Here is a 22577-nt window from a genome sequence, read left to right as displayed (position 1 = left end):
AGTAAATAGTTAGGCTGGGTGGCAAGAGAAGGTTCAAGACCTGCCTGGGGCTGCAGAGTAAATTCCAAATGCAGCATGGGCATCTTTGCAAGTAGAACAAAGGACAGGGTATATATAATACGCTCCGCAGTGGAGCCCTTGCAGCCTAACCCTGAGTTACAGTGTATGCAGCCCCGGGTTATTATAACACAGATGGCATCAAGTCTTAAATGCCAGGAATACCCAGCCTGCCCCGGAGCTGATGGTCTTCACACTGGGCCGTGTGGCTGTCTGAGGAGGGAAAGGCTGTGGTCCTCCTTGACTGCCTCATGGAGTTGCAAGGTTGACAACACATTTTGTCAAACTCTGACTGCACAGCAAAATCCGTGGGATTGTAAAGGGCTGTCCTTTCACCTTTTCTGAGGAAAGCTGCCATGGATGAGTGCTTCTCTGTCATCTGTGGTTCCCTATGGTACACAAGTCACAACTGATTGTACCAGGGATCTCTATGCTACTTAAAAGCACCATCTGGTATAAAGGAGGTGGATAGCTACTTCCCAAGTCCTTGAGAGAGCTTTTGGTGGGGTGTCTTACTTATTTACCTGTAATCGTTCAGTAGGCTTCCGGCATTTAAGACAGTGGGGTACGCTTTTGTTTCCTGCAAGTGAAAAGAGCCTGCTTAAACGTCTCTTAAAATAAAAATTCAGACCTGCAATACACAGCACAGTGGAATGAATAATTCAGGCATTTAAAAATATCACATAAAAGGGATTATACAACCTCAAGTCTGGGCTTCGACACTTGCATTAACATGGAGAATAAGAAAAATGTGCAGTGAAATTACTACATAGTCATTCAAAAGATAAATGAAAATGCGAACAGTTTAACACCCACAGAGTTCTTTTCCAAGCCATTTAAAAAGTAAGCCTTCTTCAAACTATAATTTAATTCAAGAATGAAGGGTAAGGAAGCCACTGGATTCCAGTTATTTTCCTAAGCTAACCTAGGAAAAATAAAAGTAATTTTCAATGCAAAAATTCGTTTTTAAGATATTTTCTACAGAGATAGGTAGATGAATAAGTAGACAGACATACAAACACACAAAAGTGTCAATCTTTTCTCTATGTCCAAGGCAGGTTGAGAAGAGGCTATTCAGTATACCTAATTAAAGTCAACACAAGGAAATTAGGGTTCCCTTCGTCTGCTTGGCCTGATCAACTCAATGGTCTGAGTAAACACAGACTTTTATTATGACAAAAGTATTGCCTCAAATATTGTATTTCTTATTCATCATTGCGTTAGTCTGTGAAAGGGTACCATGTATTTTATAAGCGTTTTGTGAAAAATGGATAACAACGCAGCTATACAATGCCTATAAGCTACTAACCCAAGCTCTAGTATTGGATGCCAGTAGCTCTGGCCCAGGATCATATTACAACATCCTACCCATCATCAGAGAGGGCCCTACCCATCATCAGAGAGGGCCCTACCCATCATCAGAGAGGGCCCTACCCATCATCAGAGAGGGCCCTACCCATCATCAGAGAGGGCCCTACCCATCATCAGAGAGGGCCCTACCCATCATCAGAGAGGGCCCTACCCATCATCAGAGAGGGCAGAAGCCAGTCAAAGGAAACAACTGCTTTAGTAGCTAACAGGATAGCAAACCTAAGTTTTAGCAGGGTCAACATTAGTATTTTGATCTTAAAATATCATATACATAAATATATATTTTCTCAGGGTTTTTTTGTTTTTTGTTTTTGAAACAGGGTTTCTATGTGTAGTCTTGGCTGCCCTAGACTCTCTTTGTAGACCAGGCTGGCCTCAAACTCAGAGATCTACCTGCCTCTGCCTCCCCAAGTGCTGGGATTACAGGCATGCTTTACCACACCTGACTAAAATACATATTTTCAATCATATCAAATTTGGAAATTTCCTCTTCAACCTAGACTTTGAACCTTAATAACTATTTGTCAGGCTGGGTGACCCACACGTCATGGAGGTGGTCCACCGCATGACCCACACGTCGCCGAGGTGGTCCACCGCGTGACCCACGCATCGTGGAGGTGGTCTACTGGGGCGACACGTCACGGAGGTCGTCCACCGGGTGACCCACACGTCGTGGAGGTGGTCCACCGGGGCAACCCACACGTCGTGGAGGTGGTCCACAGGGACGACCCACACGTCGTGGAGGTGGTCCACCGGGACAACCCACACGTCGTGGAGGTGGTCCACAGAGTGACCCACACGTCGTGGAGGTGGTCCACGGGGACAACCCACACGTCGTGGAGGTGGTCCACGGGGGCGACCCACACGTCGTGGAGGTGGTCCACGGGGCGACCCACATGTCATGGAGGTGGTCGACATCCAGCACAGCTCAAGTTATGTCCATTGAAACCCCTGAAGTGAGAAGTGAGAAGAGAGGCACCTGCTGATGCTAGAAAACTTTTTCTGTGATTTACCCAAGTCCTGTGTCAAAAACACATTCCAAAATTCACATCACTGCTCCGTTAGAAAGTCTGTACAAAGGCATTAAACAATTTATTAGCTAATCGTATGTGTGCACGAGGACACGCAAATGTACATATGTATTTATATAGTAGATCAATGTTAAAGCAAGCACTAAGAAAGGTTACAAGTGAGGCATGGTAGGTAGTGCATTATCTATAGTGCCAGCAGTGGAGATGCTAAGGCAGGAGGACGGAAAGTTTAAGACCAACCTAGCACACACAGCAAGACCCTGTCTAAATAAATGAATAAATATGGAATACACAATTAAGTACACAAGGAGTGTTAACTTCCTAAGTTATTAGTCAAGTTACTGACCCTGTGAAATATCACACATTAAAAGATAAAGCAAAGGGGCAAAATTTTTATTGCACTTAACCATAACATACAAAATGTTAAATAAAAATCAGAGCCAAATCCATTGCTAGCTGACAGGTATGAGTCATTTATATATACATAGTATTTTAAGACATGTTTTCGAAATAGAATAGTAAATATTACAGTATTACATTAAGGCGATAGCACAAAAACTTTCAGGAAATATTAATCTACAAATGTACAACTCTTTCTACTACCACATTATAAATGCAAACTTTATCTTCATTCATACAGACTTTTAATAGGAATATTAAAATTCCACTTCCGAGTAATCTTCTACTCCAACTCTTGACCTATGACAGGCTCTCCCATTTCACAGAAATGACCTTGTTCTAAGACGTTAGTCCTCACTGGCCACGGTCCTGCTCAAAACAAAAGATATCACCTTTTCTTCTGCTGGAAAGCTCAAAACTTAAAACTCCACCAGCCTCCTGGTTCACCGTTTTCCTTTTCTCTTGGGTGCAGTGAACTCTGTGGATACAAGGTTAAGAAGTTCGAATCCTTAAGAAATGGACACTTAAACAACGGACTCAAGCAGCACTACACATTTAGCCTGCCTGTGTGTCAACACGCTAAGCCACCAGTGTCCCCTCAGCTAAGACTCCAGAGGAGAAACAGTGAGGGAAGGAGCCAAAAACAAACAAGCACACAACACGTGAAAATGTATTATATATATTAAAATTTTAAGTATGTATATGCATGTACATATATTAAAATGATACAATGAAACCTATTAGCTTGCTGCTAACTTAAAATTTAAGAGAAAAAAAAATCTTATCTGACAAACTTGTAAACTTCTTCAAATGAAATTATATTTTGGAAACCCCAACCTCCAATGAGACAGCAGGATTCAAATTTTACTGAGATGCCAATGAGCTAGGAGATCTCAGTCACCCTAAGCCCTTCCTCATCACTATGAAGTTGCTTGAACTTCCATGTGTCTCCCCTATAATTAGCATGAAGCCAGGGCACCGAAGCTGGCAGCTTTCTGGGCTAGGCAAAGGCAAAGTGAAGAGTGTGACTCCATTAATGAAACCTGGGAACAACACGTAAGTATTCTATGCCTTTCTGGCTCCCACAACCAAGGCCATAACTACCATGCAAATAACCACCCTTAACTACAAGACACAGAAACAAGAACATTAGAAAGACGTGATAAAAAGAAATATTCCCCATCAACGAAAAACAAAAAGGGAATGCCAGGGAAGGGGGAGGGGGGGCCAGGAAGAAAAAGAAAACTAATCAGGTTCCTACAAGAGAAGCAGCCAGGAGCAAGAGCACAGCAGGGCAGAGGCCTGAGAGCAGCTTCTCAGATGGTGACGTCAGACCAGCAGAAGCCCCGACAGGTGTCCACATCCACGGACTGCATCATCACTCACTGTGGAGGCCCCAACCCCAAGCCTAAGCTCCTGCACTAGGTAGGGAGATGCGCGGGTACCTGCTTCGCTGATGCCGTCAGTGTCCCCCTCCTCTTCTGTAATTACAGGCATGCTCAGGCGTAAAGACTTCTCTTCCTTATGTTCATTCTGAGCGTTACCTGGGAATATTTAGATACAGTGAGAAATGACTGTATACAGAAACAAAGAGGGCTAATCTTAAATGTTTCAACCCTGAAATTATAATAACATTATACAGTGTAGAGTTAAAATCCTTTAAATGTTTATTTTCTAATTCCTCATGACTTCTGATCCCATCCTTAGCTTTAATTGATCCCTCTGTCCACCTTGGTCTATTCTTTCCTTAAATATTAAGATATTTGTGTCACTGGGTGTGGTGGCACACACCTATAACCTCAGCACTGGGAGGGTATTCACTTTGAGGCCAGCCTGGGCTACAGTGAGATCCAGCCTCAGTAAACAAATAAAGGAGCAAACCTTTAATCCCAACACTGGAAAAGCTGAAGCAGAAGGCTTCCGCATCTGAGGCCTGACTGGGCCACATAGCATGTGTTAGGCCAGCTTGAACTACCTGTTGAAACCCTGTATCTACAAAACGAAACAAGCAGACAAACCAGCCCCGGGGCTTTGAGTGCGGTATATAATTATTTTATTAGGCAAAATGAAGAGAGTGAGAAGAAGCAAAATTAGCAAGCGATGCCTTATTTGATCTCTATCACACAAAACAGGGTGTCTAGAGAGACTCATCGTGTGTGTTGCTTTAACTTTATAGTAACTTAAAGTTGAACAGCTTCAGTTTTATTTTTAAATGCAAACACATTTTCTTGTTCTTTTTTTAAGATGTATTTATTTATTATTATGTATACAGTGCTCGGCTTGCATGTATTCCTGCAAGCCAGAAGAGGGCACCCTATCACATTACAGATGGTTATGAGCCACCATGTAGTTTCTGGGAATTGAACTCAGGACCTTTGGGAGAGCAGTTGGTGCTCTTAACCACTGAGCCATCTCTCCAGCCCCACATTTTCTTTTGCTATATAAAACACATGCTCACATACTTCTTTAGTCCTATCTGCCAGTGAATTTCCACTTTCAAAAACACTAGAGTCGGGCTGGGATATAGCTCAGTCAGAAGAGTTTATCTAACATGCATGTTCAATGCCCAGCACCATAAACCCAGCATGGTGGCCCACGAGTACAGTCCCAGCACTAGTAAGGTAGAGGCAGAAGCACCAGAAGTTGAAGGGCTTCCTTGACTACATACTTGACTATGTATATATATATGTCAAAGTCAAGGACAGACAGACATTACAGGAAGTGAATCTGGCCAGGCAGACTGAGCAAATGTCTCCCAGCATGAAATCCTCACTATGTCACCCCCACTTCCCCAGCATTTACCGTTGGCATCCTCCCACATGCTGAGATACTTGGCAAGCTTGTCTCATCCTGCAGCCTCTGCACTCACCTGCCTAACTGCCAGATGCCCTCTAGCTGCTACAGCCAACACTGTTACGGCTCTCAACCCTGAGCCACCACAGCAGCGCACTTTAGTCTGCTAACTCCAACCTACCATATTAACCTGGTTTTCAAGGAAAACTCTAGTCGAGTCACTTTTGTTGCTCAAAAATTTCATATAATCCAATTCTGCCTACCAAATTAAAACCTAGACTGCTAACTCCACTTCTAAAGTCTGGCTGTGATAAAACCCTCAACATATTTTCCAAAATGACTAAGTTCACATTGTTTACATGTGAACCAAAATGGACCTCACTCTATACACCCGGAACACTCTGTTCTTTTCAAGTCCTTTGCTGGTTGTGTGCCATCATGTGGATGCTTGGACTTGAACCTTGGTCCTAGAGAAGAACAGCCAGTGGTCCTAAACATCCAGCCAGCTCTCCAGCCCCTCTAGGTTTAGAAAAAAAAAAGTACAAAGTACTTCTTACACACATGCACCATGCATGTACAGTAAGAACAGTAAATGTGCACGTGACGCTGGGGTACACCAGTGTCACAGTGTGCACGTGGAGGTCAGAGGCCTGTAGGCGTAAGATTATTGTGTATTCAAGTGCTGATTTCTGTACCTCCTATATCTGGTTCCAATCTTTGTTGGGAGAATCTCTTGTCTCAATGTTATGTAAACACTGTTCCCAATTGTCCCCTGATATGCCAATAAAGCAACTTACAGTCAATCACTGAGCAGGGGAGAGAAAAGGGCTGGACTTCCTGCCAGCCAGGGAAGGAGGAGTTAGAGGAGGAAGGAGGTCGAAGAGACAGCAGGCGAAGGAGCTGGAGCAGGAAAGCTACAAAGTGCAAGTATCTCTGGGAAGTACACTGGGAGGAAACCAGGTTAGCTTAGAAGGTTATGAACAGAGTAATAACTACTCAGTTATTGTGTTGTGAAGCTTATTATTAAACAAATATAAAAGAGTCTCAATTACTTATGTGATAGCTGGGTTAAGAGAGAAAGTGAGAAACAAACACAATTTTATAAAAAATAACCTTAGCTGAGGACAGCTTTTGAAAACTGGTCTCTCCTACTCCCTTGTGGGTCCGGAAGATTGCTCTCAGGCTATAAGGTGCAGCAGGAAACACCTTTACCTATTGAGCCATCTTGATGCTCTTTGTTTTATTTCTGACCAAGGTGTGAAGGCAATTTAAAGAAAGGAGAAAGGGTAGTCTTAAATAATGCTAATAAAATTTCACATTTATAATAAAAAAAAAAATCTGCTGTTTGCATATATAACAAAATGATTCACATGTGTCATAGACATGAAAATAATGCTTAAAGTTACAAAATGTGTAGGAGAAAACTGTTCTCAGAAAAGATTATTTTTTACATTTAACACCAAAAGCATGAATCATAAAAATGGTAAGTTGTGCTTCTTCAAAGTTAAAATTCTTAAGCCATAGTAGTAGTGTATATGTATAGTGCCTGCACTTGGGAGGTGAAGGCAGGAGGTGAAAGATGAGTGCCTGTCTTCACAGAAACAAAATATAACAAACAAAATTTATAAAAAAAAAATTTTTTTTTTTTTGAGACAGTCTCTCTATGTAGCCCTATTAGGTCTGGAACTTATAAGAGATCTGCCTGCCTCTGACTCATTAGCACTGGGATTAATGGCATTTTAGTCCATTAAAATTCATCTTTGTACGACACTGTTATAAGAGAGGGGGAGGGAGAGGTGTCAAGGTACAGCATGGAAAAATATGTGCCAAGTCAAATCCTGATTACTGCTGAACATCTCCTGTCCAGGCATGTCACTCCTCACTAGTGACTGGTCAGTTGATCAGGGGCTAGGGTGGGCTGACCTCCCAGGGTCCAATTCCCAGGACCAACAACCACCTTTAACTCCAGGAACCTGATGCCCTCTTCTGGCCTCTGAAGGCACTGCACACATGTGGAACACAAATATTAGTCTTTTCTTCAACATCTGTAAGCTGAGTGCCACAACACATGCCTAATCCAGGCACACAGGGCACTGAGGCAGGAGGATTGAGAATTCAAGGCCTCCCTGACCTACACAGCAAGAGCCCGTCTCAAAGCGCTGAGGAGTGGAGGTGTGAGTGATGAGCACTGACAGGTGTATGCAAGGCCAATCAATCCCCAGGACTAAGAAAAAGTAAGGTTACAGAAATTTCCAGCAGAGCATCTTGAAGTTTCATCTCCTGAGTAGACACTATTCCGATTTCCTATCTCATGTCTTACTAGAAATTTACAGTCTGTTTAGTTATTAACTTACTAGAATAATAAAATTGCCCAGAGTCTCCTTATGAACCTTCCAGCTCTAACTTCTGGGGTAGGGTCCCTTATTTAACTAAAACTTTTGCTGATATTTTTGTCTAGCTACTTCTAGAATACTTTTTATATATTACACTAGACACTCCCAAGTCATGAAAACTGTGTGGCTTCTCTGATAATGGACAAGTTTATGTTCCAATCACATCACCTAGCTCTGCAGGATCTGCGGGAGCAGTGTCAGATTAAACACTCTCCTAGTGCACCATTGCTGCTGTTAGGGTCAGGGTGCCCCCCCCTCCAATCTCTCTGCCTGTCTGTCTTTAAAAATTAAAGGAGCATCTATTTCTTTTTTCCAGGAAAGGGCTGACATGCTCTGTCTGTGTGAGCCTGGCCCACCACCTGCTTAGAAGTGCACATCTACTGGAATATATTCATCTATTCCCGTACCGTCTGTAGCTATTTTCATGTACTGGTAGATAAGAAAGCTGTGAAAGAAGCCGTATGCTTCATGAAGTCTACGATGCCGGCTTCTGGACCTTTACGGAAAGTTTGATGACCACCACCCGCCCACCCGCCCCACCAATCTAGAGAATTTTTCTTTTCTTTTCTTCTCTTTTTTTTTTTTCCTAAGATTTATTTATTTATTATGTATTATTATGTATAGAGTATTCTGCCTGCATGCCAGAAGAGGGCACCAGATCTCATTATAGATGGTTGTGAGCCACCATGTGGTTGCTGGGAGTTGAACTCAGGACTTTTGGAAGAGCAGTCAGAGCTCTTAACCTCTGAGCCATCTCTCCAGCCTTAAGAACTTTTCAAACCAAGGTTAGATATTAGGTTTTATCAAACATCTTCTCTGATAACTACTACAATTAATATATATTTACCCCTTTGGCCTAATATAAGATAAATTATATTAGTAGCTCCCAGTCAACTGCACCACGGCTACACCCCGGGACAGCCGGACTCAGGAAGTTTTTGGTTTGGGGGCTGTTTTGTACTGTAGAATGTAACGACTTCACCGTGCTGCCAGCTTCCAAGCAGCAAGCTTTCCCTGTGAAGTGCTTCTTGGCTGCCCTTCGTAACGCAGGCAACATCCTCTAAATTCTCTTATCTGTCATACACTAAGCTGTTTAACTTCAATTCGCCCTCTACTGCCTCAATACAGGAAAACAAAACATGCTCAGAGGCTGTGACTTGCGTCTGTAAGCCCCTGTGGTAGCCAGGAGCGTGTCTGACAACGTCATTACGTTTCTGCTGTCCTTTCCGCCATTACACAGCCCCAGGTTAGGAGTGCTGAGCATAGCATCTGTATCAAATCACTAAGATACACGGTCATTGACTCACTTTGTAGACCAGGCTGACCACAAACACACAGAGATCCACCTGCCCCTGCCTCCCCCGAGTGCTGGGATTAAAGGCCTGTGCCACCACGCCCGGCTTTAGTAAGGCTTTTAAAAGTACCTTTGCTTCTGAAAGACCTCTTCCTCCCTGCTGGTTGTACTGCCTCTCTGGTCCTTTTTCTCCTAGCCGCTTTGCCTTTCACTTGTCCGGACCCAGAATCGGAATCGGAAGAGTCAAGCTTGGTTTGGCGATGCCTCCTGGCCTTGGATACCTTATCAACAGAAATCCAATTACTCACAATGAACAACAAATGATCCAAAGGACAGATCACAAAGGTGGGGCCGGCAGGAACACTTGCCACCGTGCCCTTTATTATTACCAGGCTCCTACTATAAATGATGTGTGTGTGGACAGTCTTTCACCTTTATAACCAAAGTCCTACCATCAGCTCACAGTGGGCTAAAATGCAGTTGCCCGTATGGAGAATGATAATGAATCACAGACACAGAAGCAGAACTCAGGTTTGACTCATAGCAAATGTTTCCTCAAGGTACCTCCCATTGTTTGCCTAGCTCCAAGTATGACCACATGGCTCAGACTGGTCAAGATACGTTTCACATCCCCATGACACTGTGACTGGTCACCATCTTAGGAAGGGTCATCAGCTTCACAACTAAAGCCAGGAGCATGAAAAGCCCCTGAAGACAGGAAAACCCAGTCCTAATGGTACCTATGACCAGGAAGCCAAGGGTGGTGGTGTTGTCGTTGTTGTTTTGAGATGGGGTCCCTCGACATAGCCTTGCCTAGATAAACTATATAGACCAGGCTGGCCTTAAATGCCCAGTGCCTTCCAGAGCACTGGGAGCAAAGGCATATACCACCATGCCATCTAGACTTTTTTTTTTTTGGTTTTTTTGAGACAGGGTTTCTCTGTGTAGCCTTGGCTGTCCTGCACTTGTTTTGTAGACCAGGTTGGCCTTGAACTCACAGAGATCCACTTGCCTCTGCCTTCCAGAGCACTGGGATGAAAGGTATGCACCACCAAGCCATCCAGACTTTTTTTTTAAATTGAATCAGCTCACAAATTCCTTCACTTGCTTACTCAAGAGTTTTCAGCTATTGATACGTGCATTTTAGGTATCAGTGAGTCTTCAAAAGCAATTATGTAAAATAGCAGCTGCACCTCAAGAGGGGAGAACCTATAGCCCTGCAATGATACATTTGAACAACTTGTGGAGTATGATGTAATTAGATTATCAAAGTTATCTGATGTCTTAAGATATATATTAGGGGCTGGAGAGATGGCCAGTGGTTAACAGCACCACCTGCTCTTCCATAAGTCCTGAATTCAACTCCCAGCAGCACATGGTGGCTCACAACCATCTATAGCATCATCTGAAGCCCTCTTTGGCACACAGGTGTATACACAGCTAAAGCACTCTTATCCATTAAATAATAAATAAGTAAATAAATAAATAAATAGCATTTTTAAAAGATATACATTAGACATCATTTGGCAACAAATTCTTTCCATACATAAAGAGAATTCTGGTTTAAAAGAACCATTTAAACCCATTTATCTTCTTTGGTGTGTTTTCAATGTCTTATACTCAGTCATCCTAAATATGGATTATTACTTTCTATTCCTACAGTTGGAAAATTATTAAACCCCAGTAAAATAAAGAAATAAAAACACAACCCCTCCATAAAAACAGACATATGGTAGAAACATCACAATTAACGATTTTTGTAGGAAAGTGAGTAACAGCTGACTTAACAGAAGGAAGGTTAAGAACCGAACGGCCACACAAGGAAAATCATTACAAAGCAGCTGACCCTGCTAGGACCTGCACTAAATCCCTGGGAGACCTACTGAGAATCCCCTAGGGAACTGTGCCCTTTCTGCAGCCTCAGAGCTGGACAGTGGACCTCCCTAGGACAACGGGAGTCTGTGCTCTGGGAAGAACAAATCAGAGGGGTTAAAGATTTAAAAAACAAACAAACAAAAATAAAACAAAGATGGCACAGTGGAGGAGGCAGCAAGCTAAAAGCCCGCATCATCCACTGGCCACTCATATAAAGAGACATCTAAGGAACTCCAACCTTCTGGGACAAAGCCAAGAGACTGAAAACAGAGACACAAACAAACAAACAAACAGAAAAAGGATTTAAAGGAAGTGAGAAGAAAGATCAAAAACTCTAATTAATATCCTTAATGACAGAGGTATCCTGTAAAAAGGGGCAAAAAATTTTTTCAAGAGTCAAAGAATAAGAATAGTCTCAGTAAAGAAAAAAAAAAAACTGTCAGCACCAATACCAAAAAACAAAACAAACCAAACATCAAAAGTCAAAATCAAAGGCCAAGAAGAGAACACTTAAGAAACATCCTAACAGAAACACACTGAAAACAGCAAAGAAACAAACAAGAATGGCCAAAAAAAAAAAAAAAAAAAAAAAAAAAAAGATACAATAAAAAATAATAATTTAAAGAAATTCTTCAGGCACAAAGGTCTCCGAAACGATGACCACCTGACCACCACCAATGAATGAAAACCTGGGTTAGGGTACCAAGGACTTCCTAGCTTCAAGGACAAAGAGCAAACTCCCGTTCCTCCTGCATCGGCATCCCAGAAGAGGGGAAAGGATGGAGAATACATGGCTTCACCGCTCTGGGCCAACAGCCAAAGAAGAGCCAGGGAGGAGGAGCTGCAGATGTGCCTCTCTGGGCCAGGTAGTAATGGGGGGGGGGGGGGGGGGGCGGCGCTGCTGGACCACAGAAGGGGATGTTGGGGACTGACTGTAAACTGTGCCAATGGGTTACTGAGATGAAGATTAAACTGCCATCTGGGAAAGAGCTCACTAAAGGGAACTTACCTGAGCAACGGCTGAAAAGGCTCTGGCTTTTATTTTCGCTAGAGACGCCGCTCTTTCACATCTCTGGAAGGAACACAGACAAAGGAAACAACGCTGAAACACGGACAGTAGGGAGATTATGAAAATCCAAGGATCTGTCCTCAGTATTAAGATTTGAGACAGAGGTAAAATAAAAGGAACTAACGTGCTTAGGCACACATTGAAATCACATGACTCCTCTCTGCTGCCACACAGCAGGCAGCACAATGCCATCTTCACAGCTGGGGAGCATTTCCTGACAAAGGCCTAGGGATTATGCAGACCTCTTGACTGCCATTTCCTCATCTGCCTGGGCCTCAAGATGGCTCCACAGGTCAGATGAAACGCCAGACATGACAAACTACGGGAGGTACCCAAGTGTCACCAGGGCTGAAAGATTGACAAGGAAGCTGTCACACTAGCCTCACCCTGCCTCTGAGAATTGAGAGCACCTTCCATCCCCTCCCACCCCCACCCCCCGCACCCCTACCTGCTCGAAGGTGCTAGCACCTCACTCCTGACCTGCTGACCTGTGCTCAGAGTTGGGCTGAAGAACAGACTAGCTACACAGAACACAGAGCAGAACTTTCCCGTGGTTTCCTACACAGGCCAAGGGTCATGACACTTATGAAGAACTAGTCACACATAAAGGGAGAGCCACGCCTTGCACCGTTCGCAGACCTCTGGCTCCTCTGAAGTGCTTTCCCCATGCTCTTCTCCATCTTTAAGTTTCGGTTTTAAGGACGGATTCTGAAAGAACAAAAATGGCATTTGTGTATATTAATGCACACACGTTTATAATTCTGTTAATTACAAATCATTAGTAGGTTAAAATCTTAACAGTGAAGAACGTTTACCTTTTGTTTTGTTTTGGTGTTTTAGAGACAGCGTTTCTCTGTGTAGCCCTGGCTGACCTGGACTTGCTTTGTAGACCAGGCTGGCCTTGAACGCACAGAGATCTGCCTGCCTCTGCCTCCCGAGTGCTGGGATTAAAAGTGTGCACCACCATGGCTGGCCCAAACATTTATTTTTCATTACTGGAAAATCGGAAGGTCACTTCGCATTACTGCCACATGGGTCCCCATCTGTCCTACTGCTGCGATAAAGACCGTGGCCAAAAGCAACTTGAGAAGGAAAGGGTTTATTCACCTTACAGCTACAGTCTATCACGAAGGGAGGACAGGGTGGAGGACTCACTTGGAAACAAGAACTGCAGCAGAGGCCATGGAGGAACCCGGCTCACTGGCTTGCTCTCCATGACTTGCTTAGACTTTTTATACCACCCAGGTCCACCCGCTAGGGGGAGCATTACCCACAGAGGGCTAGACCTCCTATACAATCAGTAACCAAGAAAATGTCCCACACACTTGCCTATAGGTCAGTGAAATGGAAGCCTTTAGACAACCAACCAAGGGAAAGAAAAACTCACCAGCACACTGTCTAACATTAAGATTACAAAGTTTCAGCTTGGCGTGGTGGCCCAGGCCTTTAATCCCAGCACTCAGGGAGGCAGAGGCAGGCAGATCACTGTGAGTTCAAACCCAGCCTGGTCTACAAAGGGATTCCAGGATAGCCAAGGCTAGAAAGAAAGAAAGAAAGAAAGAAAGAAAGAAAGAAAGAAAGAAAGAAAGAAAGAAAGAAAGAAAGAAAAAAAGTTGACAAAGTTTCACGGTGGAGAGAAAGCTCAGTGGTGAGGGCTCTTGCTGCCAAGCCTGATAACCTCAGTTTAGCCCCCAGAACTCACATGCTAGTAGAAGAAAAACAACTCCTATGAGCTGTCCTCTGACTGCTACAAGCACTCAGTGCACACGTGCAAAACTATTTTTTTAAGGGCTAGAGAGATGGCTCAGAGGCTAAGAGCACTGGCTGTTCTTCCAAAGGTCCTGAGTTCAATTCCCAGCAAGCACATGGTGGCTCACAACCATGTACAATGAGATCTGGTGCCCTCTTCTGGTGTGCAGGCATACATGCGGGCAGAACACTGTATTAATAATAAATAAATCCTTAAAAACAAAACAAAAAAAACCTATTTTTTAAGACCATAAAGTTTCAAAATAATTCTAGAAATCATTATTAAATTACCTACATTGCCCTAACTAAGAAATACCATATATCTCCTGTGGTATTAGAAAAATTGACAGGGTGTGGTGGTGCACACCTTTAATCCCAGCACTCCAGAGGCAGAGGCAAGAGGATCTCTGTGGAGTTTGAGGCTACCCTGGTCTACTCAGTAAGTTTCAGGACAGCCAGGACTCAATAGAACTTGCCTCATAAACAAAACAAAAACCAACTATATAAATAAACAAATTAAAGAAAGAAAGAAAACTAAGTTGAAAATGCATAGCTAAGCCACACAAGAGAGACAATGCTGAAGATAGAGAGGAGCCTCTCCTGGTGCAGTAGCCGGTAGAGCCAGACCCTCTCTCTGGTTTACAAGAGAAGGCAGTTTCCCGAAATTTTAGATGCAGTACACTAATATTTACATGTTGGTAATAAATTCCAAGTTTTACAACAATGTTGCAATTAGTACTGTACCAAACAAAATTAATCTATATGCTTGTTTTAGTCTAAAGACACTTCAACAGGATTTACTCTCCCCAGCCGCATTTGTAAAGCTGAATAATGTCACGTCCCAGGCCCTAACCGGAAAGCCAGTGCCTCCTAAATGCCCGGCTCCATAGCAGCGCCTCTGCTCCACAGCAGCGGCCTCTCTCTATGGCACTGTCCACATGTAAACATCTGCGCACTCACAACAGAGGGGCAGGGCAGCCACAGGCAAACGCTTACCTTCCTGTCTTTGTGCCACTGCTGATGATCCCAAACTATGTTCTTAATGTTGTCAAAAAAGTCCTCCTTGACCAGGCTGAGAGCTCTGTCTGGTGTCAACGTATCAGCTGAAATTGCATGCTTCATATTTTGATAGTGATCGTGAACATTCAGCATTTCCTAAAAGTAAAAAGAGACCTTTTTTCTTTTTCTTTTTCTTTTTCTTTTTTTTTTTTTGAGACAGGGTGTCTCTTGTAGCCTTGGCTATCTTGGACTCTCTTGTAAACTAGATTGACCTTGAACTCAGAGATCTCTCTGCCTCCCGGAGTGCTAGGATTACAGGTGTGTGCCACTGCACCGGCGGCACTACCTGAGTATTTTTAGTTTAATATAATTTCCTATGTTAGTAAAACTTGCTATTTATACAAATCCAAAATAACCTTTTCCCGCCAGACTGGGTTTCTCTGTGTAGCCCTGGCTGTCCTACAGTTCACTTGGTAGATCAAGCTGGCCTCAAACTCGCAGAGATCAACCAGCCTCTGCCTCCCGAGTGCTAGGATTAAAGGCATGTGCCACCACCACCTACCTTAATGACAATCCTAAAGGCAAACTAATTCAAAATATAATTACTTTCCAAAGTGACAAGTTGACAGGAAATGTGCTAAAATCATTACAGGAGCCGTCACTATCTGGTTGGTGAAGTTTCATGACCTCAACACATTACCTGTCAACACCACCACTTTCCCCAACCCGAACAGTGTAAAAACAAGCTCACCTCTAATACATCAGAAGAGATAAGTTTCATCACACGATCGTCTGGGTCCTTAAACTTTTGTGCCACTTCAGTTTGTTGAACTTTTTTCTTCATTCTGCATGAGAGCTAAATACAGAGACTCCCTTTTAAAATGAACATCTTGGATGGGCTGGACAGACGGCTCCCTGGGCAAAAGCACTTGCTGAGCAAGCCTGGCGACCAGAGTAGAGACCTGGAATCCCCATCAAAGTGAAGGAGAGAACAAACACCACAGCGTTGTCCTACTGTCTACACACATGCACGGCGGGCACACGCGCCACCTACATGCATCTCACATACACAAACATGCGCAACAATAAAATGTTTTCAAAAACGTCAAATGAGTATCTTTCAAAGGGCACTTTAAAAGAGCTTAAATAGAACCTAGGAGTACATTTATATGAGTCCAATAAGAACAGCTCTCTAAGTACACCTGTTAACTATGCAATTTTAGAGCCTATGGGTTTTTGTAACCATCAGATGCCACACTGAATGTGACAGAGTCTGTCCAGCTTCAAAAAGTCACATGATTTCCCAGAAAGAGAATATCTGCTCTTCCAGTCTAGTGTCTCAATTGTCACAAAACTGAAGAAATGGTGGGTCTTACTAGAAATTTCAATCTTTTATCAACTGAGATTTAAATTCCTTATTCTTCAAGTAAGCCTTCTTGACATTCAAATGGAGAAGGGCGTAAGGCTAAGGGACACAGTTCAGTGGCTGAGGACCTGCCTAGCATGCATGAGGCTCGGGCCTGAACCCTCAGCTCCGGAAAGAGATAAAAAAGCAGAGACAGATACCAGATCACATCCCACTCACAATAATTAGCTTCCGATGTGGCATCCCCAACCCCCCACACTCAGGGGAAGAGGCTCAATTCTGTCTACAGGGGAAACAAAACAATTAGAAAACATTTTTCTCATTTCAAGAAGGCTACAGTCTTTTTTTCCCCCCTCAGTTTTTAGAGACAGGGTTTCTCTGTGTAGCCTTGGCTGTCTTGGACTCGCTGTGTAGACCAGGCTGGCCTAGAACTCACGGTAATCCACCTGCCTCTGCCTCTCAAGTGCTGTGATTAAAGGCTTGCGCCATCACACCCAGCAAAGACTACAGCTTTGAACACCACTAACAAAGTTCATATTTTCAGTAGAACGAAGCAGGCTGTGAACAGTGAAATGTAACTGCTTATTTTAAAATTGAATGTCTTTTTTTTTTTAAGGCAACATACCAGCTTAGGCATTGCTGTGAAGTGGAACGCTCTGTCTAGCCGAAGCTTCCGGAAAACAAATGCTGCATCGAAGTGCTGTGCGTTTATCAGGTCTTGCTGAAATCTAATAACTTCATCCCAGTCCTTGAGGGCAACTCTGATCTACAGCCAAGAGGGGAACAGCGCTGTGTGAGCTGCACCGCATCCTTCTTCATGGGTGGAGACTTAAACACAGTGCCTGGTTCAAGGCCCCACTGAGGGAAACGCATCTCACCAAGCCTTACCTTTTGTTTTGGCTGGCACAGCTGCGTGTAGTACAGCCCATTCAGCAGGTACAACGCGCCAACCCTGATCTGGAAGGTGTACGGAGGCAGGAAATAGCGCCAAGCCAAAGCTAGAGCCTCTTTAGCAAACAGGTTCTTTTTTAAATTTCCCATTTTGCCACTGTAAAACAAAAAGGAAATAGTCCCACTGTTAAATAAACACGGACAAAAGCCACTGGAGGCACACGCCGCTGTAAGCACTGCTAGGAACCAGGGGAGAGCCCACACCTGACCTTCTTGTGACTCACGCAGAAAGCGCTCATTTGCCTACTCTGCTCGACACCACACACTGTTAGGTAGCCATGACATTGCCACCAAAACACCAGCCTTGCTGCCAAACCACACAAGAGTCTTCAAATTCCTCAAATACTTAAAACATTTAATATTAAAATAATCATGGCTGTTGCAGGTTTATCTGTAACGTTCATTTCCCCCAACAGTCTCCGGGACTCATATCACTTTCTGTCCCTAGGAAACTTAAGTGGAAGTTGGACAAACAACCCAGAGCAAGCCCTCTTTCCATTCACCAGAGCGCAAAGCCCAGCGAGAGGGGCCTCTTACAACTCTGAGCATAACAACAAGCCTTTTATGATAGTGTCCTATGACAGACCTTAAATTAGCAGGTTTTTAAATGCACTCCTTAAAAAAAAAAAAAAAAAAAAAAAAAAAAAAAAAAAAAAGCCAGACACAGTAGCACACTCCTGAAATTCTGGGAAATGGATTTCAATTGGAAAATGAAGGCAGAGGATCAAAAGGCTTAAGGTCATCCTTAGTTACACACTGATGTCAAGGCCAGTCTGACCCACTGTCAAAACAAAACGTGAAGTTGGTAGTGCTGGCCCAGACTATAATTCCAACACTCTAGAGACAAAAGACAGGACCATCACCAACTTAAGGCCATAGCCAGATCCTATTTTTGAGAAAACAAAATCAATCTTTAAATATAACCTTAGTTAAAATGCCTCAAAACACACTTAACACACTCAAGCAACTGACATTCACATAATTATAAACATGTTGCTTTTTTTGTATTAATAACAGCAAAATAAAATAATGACCTAAGCCCTTTACCTAATGTAATCTATTACATCTCATTACATATGGGGGAGGAGAGTGCTTTGGCTCTCAATAAATACAATAAGTACAGTAAGTAAAAGAAAACAAAATACCTGCATAGTAGAGACCAAAATGATTCCTAAAGAAAATCAAACTGGGTGTAGTGGTACATGCCTTTAGTCCCAGCAGTCAGGAGGAGGGATTCTCTGTGAGTTTGAGGGGAGCCTGGTGTACAAACTGAGTTCCAGAACAGTCAGGGCTGCATAGAAAAAACCCAGTCTCAGGCTGAAGAGATGGCTCAGTGGTTAAGAGCACTGGCTGCTCTTCCAGAGGTCTTGAGTTCAATTCCCAGCAACCACATGGTGGCTCACAAAACCATCTACACTGGGATCTGATGCCCTCTTCTAGCAGGCAGGTGCACATGCAGATAGAGCACTCATACATAAAATAAATAAATAAAATATTTTTTAAAAGATAGAGAGAAAGAAAACCCCTGTCTCAATAAAGAGAGTGAGGGTGGAAGTGAAAGGGGGGAGAGGGAGGAAATTCCACCCCTTCTAGTGGAGGATGCCCCTACCTCTTTAGTACCCGGAAAGTATGGGTTTTAGAAACAGAAAAGACGAGACAAAAAAATAGGCTGGGCAAGGTGGTGTACACCTTTAATCCCATTTAAAGGCCAGCCTGCTCTATATCATACATTCAAGGCCAGCCAGGACTACACAGTAAATCTGTCTCAAATAATAATAAGTGAAATTTACTTTAATTAAAAAGAAACAGGAAGACATATAGATTTAGATATTTTTTAAAAATAGGATCTCACTTTATAGCCCAGGCCTACCTCAAACTTGCAATCCTCCTGCCTCAGCCTCCTGATCATTCTAATTAAAAGCCTATGTCACCACACTTGGTAAAATTAACTTTCTTTAAGTCTCAATATTATAACCACTAAATTAACAATACTAAACAGTGAATGCATTACAGTTATCTACAAAAAAAAAAAAATTAGTTATACAATAGTTTTTGTTGAGACAGGGTCTCCTGTAGCCTGGCTGGTCTGGAACTCTCTTTGTAGTTAAGAATGGCCTTGAATTCCTGATTCTCCTGCCTCTACCTCCCCAAATTCTGGGCTAGGAAGTATGCAGCATGGCGACCAGCTAATACCTCAATCCTCCATCCCTGTAGCTTACAAACTACATAATAATTAGTTTATATCATTAGAATAAAAAAGCTCTATTTTATTCAGCAAAAGTTCTAGTAGGTTTTATTCAATTAGCCTTTTCAAGGATTTATACGCTATGATAACTAGCACAAACACCACATTCAAAGCTGGGCGTGGCTGGGCGTGGTGGCGAACGCCTGTAATAGCAGCCCTTGGAAAGAAGTGGCAGGCAGATCATAAGGCCAGTGTGGTCTAAACAGCAAGTTTCAGGCCAGCCAGAGCTACACAGTAAGACCATGTTTTAAAAAAAAAAAAAAAAGACAGACAGACAGACAGACAGACACATTAACCCAGTCAATGTTTTCGCAAAAATTCAATCGCGTGAGAAATCAAAAGAGCAGTAATAACGCTGAACAGTAACTTCCTAGTAGAACACACCAAATATATTGGCTCACTTAATCCTGACATTATTATGATATTAATTATCTATCTCTATTTTACAGACAAAAAAGTTTGTCCAAGATCTTGGTGGGAAGGGTTGGGGCGCTGCATTAAAATTCTGGTACCTGGGACCCAACCAATACAGCTTCCTCAGCTACGCAGTATAATGTAGCAGGTGAGGTAAACGCACGGTGCTGCAAGGTAGACAGAACACGAACCTTTCACTTCGCCCAGAAGGGCTAAAGACCTGTCATTTGGGTTTAAGTGAAGAAGTGGAAAAGCAAATGGAGGCGGGAAACTTCCAGGCTAGGAAACGCCGGTGAAGTACCAAAAGCAACGGCGGAGCAGGAAAGTGAGTGGAAGAGGTGGGCGCTGGAAATGAGGATAGTGACAGAAGAGGCAAGGGGGCCACTGGGCTGAATTCGGGCTTTGTCCACCTAAAGGCGCTACACAGAGGCTCAAATCTGCATTTCCTACGGTGGTTGTTACCGTGTGGTTACTTTGTTTCTAACCGTGGGGGGACAAGACTGACAGATGTGGAAAAGTAGGGGTCTGGGTGCGGATGGAGATGCAGAGGGTCGGGCCAGCAGAGCGCAAGGGAGTCCCAGGGGCTGCGTTCCCGCCCCGCAGCGAGGCACACCCACCAGAAGATGGTCGCGAACTTCATGCTGCGCCAGAGCTCCACGAAGTCCTCAAACCGCACGCTGTCCATCTCTTGGAAGCGGCTGAGCAGCGTCTCGCAGTCGGTCTGCAGGCCCGGCGGGGTCCCCACGCCTGCAAGTGTTCCCGCGCCCGTGGGACGGGTCCCGGCGCCCGCAGGAGTCCCCATGGTCCCTCCAGGCTGGCTCGGTCGCTAGGAATCGGAACCTGCCGCACTAGCCCCGTTGCGTCACGCACGCGCACTCCGGGATGTAAGATCCGGGACTTAAGCCCCGCCTTCATCCGGGCCTTTCTCGGCGTCTATGGCTCATCTAGCGCGTGCGTGAATGCGTGGCGCCCGTAGTTCACGTCTCTAAAATACGTGCAAAGATTGGTGACACGCCTTTAATTTCAGCACTTGGAAGGCAGAGGCAGGAGAATTTCTGTGATTTACAGGCGAGTTCCAGGACTACATATTGAGATTCTCAAAATAAATAATAATATACTATAATATGATAGGATATAATATTCTATAATAATGTAATACTAAAAGTGCCTGCTAGCTCAGTCGGTAGAGCATGAATAATCTTGATTTCAACGAACGACGAGCTCCAAAAAACGACTAGAGGTCTTCATTGCCTCCTGGCTTATGTAAATTAGAGTTACCCTGCCTGCCAGTTTTCTTTAAAGTGCCCTACAGTGGCAAGTCAACCACCCCAACCTTCCTCCCCTTAGGAAAATGGTCTAAAGAGAACTTCTTAGGAAAGGAGTAGCTCACCTGGTTCTTCCTGACTGCCAAGATCCCCTACAGTCGATACTTGTTCAATAGGGTGCTTAATTTGTAACTCTTGTAGTAATTTGCAGCCATTCTCGGAAACAGTTGCTGTTTCTTACCCTCGTTGCCCCCAGCAATGGAGCACAGTCCCTGGTCGAGGGCACCTGCTTGACACATTGTTGCTTGGCTGAGTTGGCTTTCTGGGCCACTTCTCCCGGGAGCTTGTTGTGGTTTAGCGTTCTGTATTTGGACTGTATTTCTGTTAGGATAGCATAGTAATCTTTGGAAAAGTTATTGAGGGGTGTGCTTGCATAGGAATATTTATTTTATTGTTTGTATGGTATGTGTGTGTGTGTGTGTGTGTGTGTGTGTGTGTGTGTGTGTGTGTTGAAGTCCAGTGTGTATACATAATCTTAGTTGTACTTGATTTTGAATTTTGTGAAAATGAAATTGCGGTCTATAATTCCTATTCAAATTACCTTTGAACTTTACATTTCAAGATGTATTCATGCTATTACTGATAGCTGTAGTTCTCATTGCTGCCTAATATTCTGTTGAATTGCTGCTAATATTTTGTTGACTTAATTCACAATTTATGCACTGTTCCCTCTTGGAATTTATTTCAACTCCAGATTTTGCTACCATAAACAATAGTACTACAATTGTTAAAAAGTGTGCGGCGGAGGTTAGAGGTGAACAGCCAAGCTGTACAGAGGGACGGAATCACACCTCGCATCAGATCCACTAAAGAGGTTTAATGAGGAGATTCAGAAACCGTCTCTGGAGACACACGTTAGAGAGAGAGAGAGAGAGAGAAGTAGAGAGGGCTAAAGAAGTAGTGACTGCGTTGTTGCCTGGTTACTAACAACAATCACTTTCATGCATGTCTCTGCCTACTTTGTAGGTATAAAGATACAGAAAACCAAGCCGGGCATGGTGGTGCACGCCTTTAATCCCAGCACTCGGGAGGCAGAGGCAGACAGGAGGCAGACAGATCGCTGTGAGTTCGAGGCCAGCCTGGTCTACAAAGTGAGTCCAGGATGGCCAAGGCTACACAGAGAAACCCTGTCTCGAAAAACCAAAAAAAAAACAAAAAACAAAACAGAAAACCAATCAAATTTGAACTTCCAATTAACTTTAAAGCAAACTTATGTATCTTAAATAGAATTTCAACTCAGATTATA

At 43.5% G+C, this 22577-nt stretch overlaps 1 protein-coding gene across 1 annotated transcript; it reads right to left on the bottom strand.

Annotated features, from left to right (window-relative positions):
• Positions 1-4187: 4187 nt before the first annotated feature.
• On the bottom strand, positions 4188-20898 carry Snapc1 (small nuclear RNA activating complex polypeptide 1). Its single transcript, XM_051147010.1, has 9 exons — positions 20624-20898; positions 17285-17444; positions 17022-17162; positions 15782-15886; positions 15028-15186; positions 12922-12990; positions 12223-12285; positions 9469-9619; positions 4188-4402 (listed from the first exon to the last, which is right to left on the bottom strand). Exons 1-9 carry the CDS (start codon positions 20806-20808, stop codon positions 4188-4190), a joined length of 1248 nt encoding a protein of 415 aa, XP_051002967.1. The 5' UTR covers positions 20809-20898.
• Between the last annotated feature and the right edge of the window lie 1679 nt (positions 20899-22577).

Source organism: Acomys russatus, chromosome 1 (assembly GCF_903995435.1).
Source record: "Acomys russatus chromosome 1, mAcoRus1.1, whole genome shotgun sequence".
Taxonomy (NCBI): domain Eukaryota; kingdom Metazoa; phylum Chordata; class Mammalia; order Rodentia; family Muridae; genus Acomys; species Acomys russatus.
The sequence above is the reverse complement of the archived record's forward strand: the minus strand, read 5'-3'. Positions and strand labels throughout refer to the sequence as shown.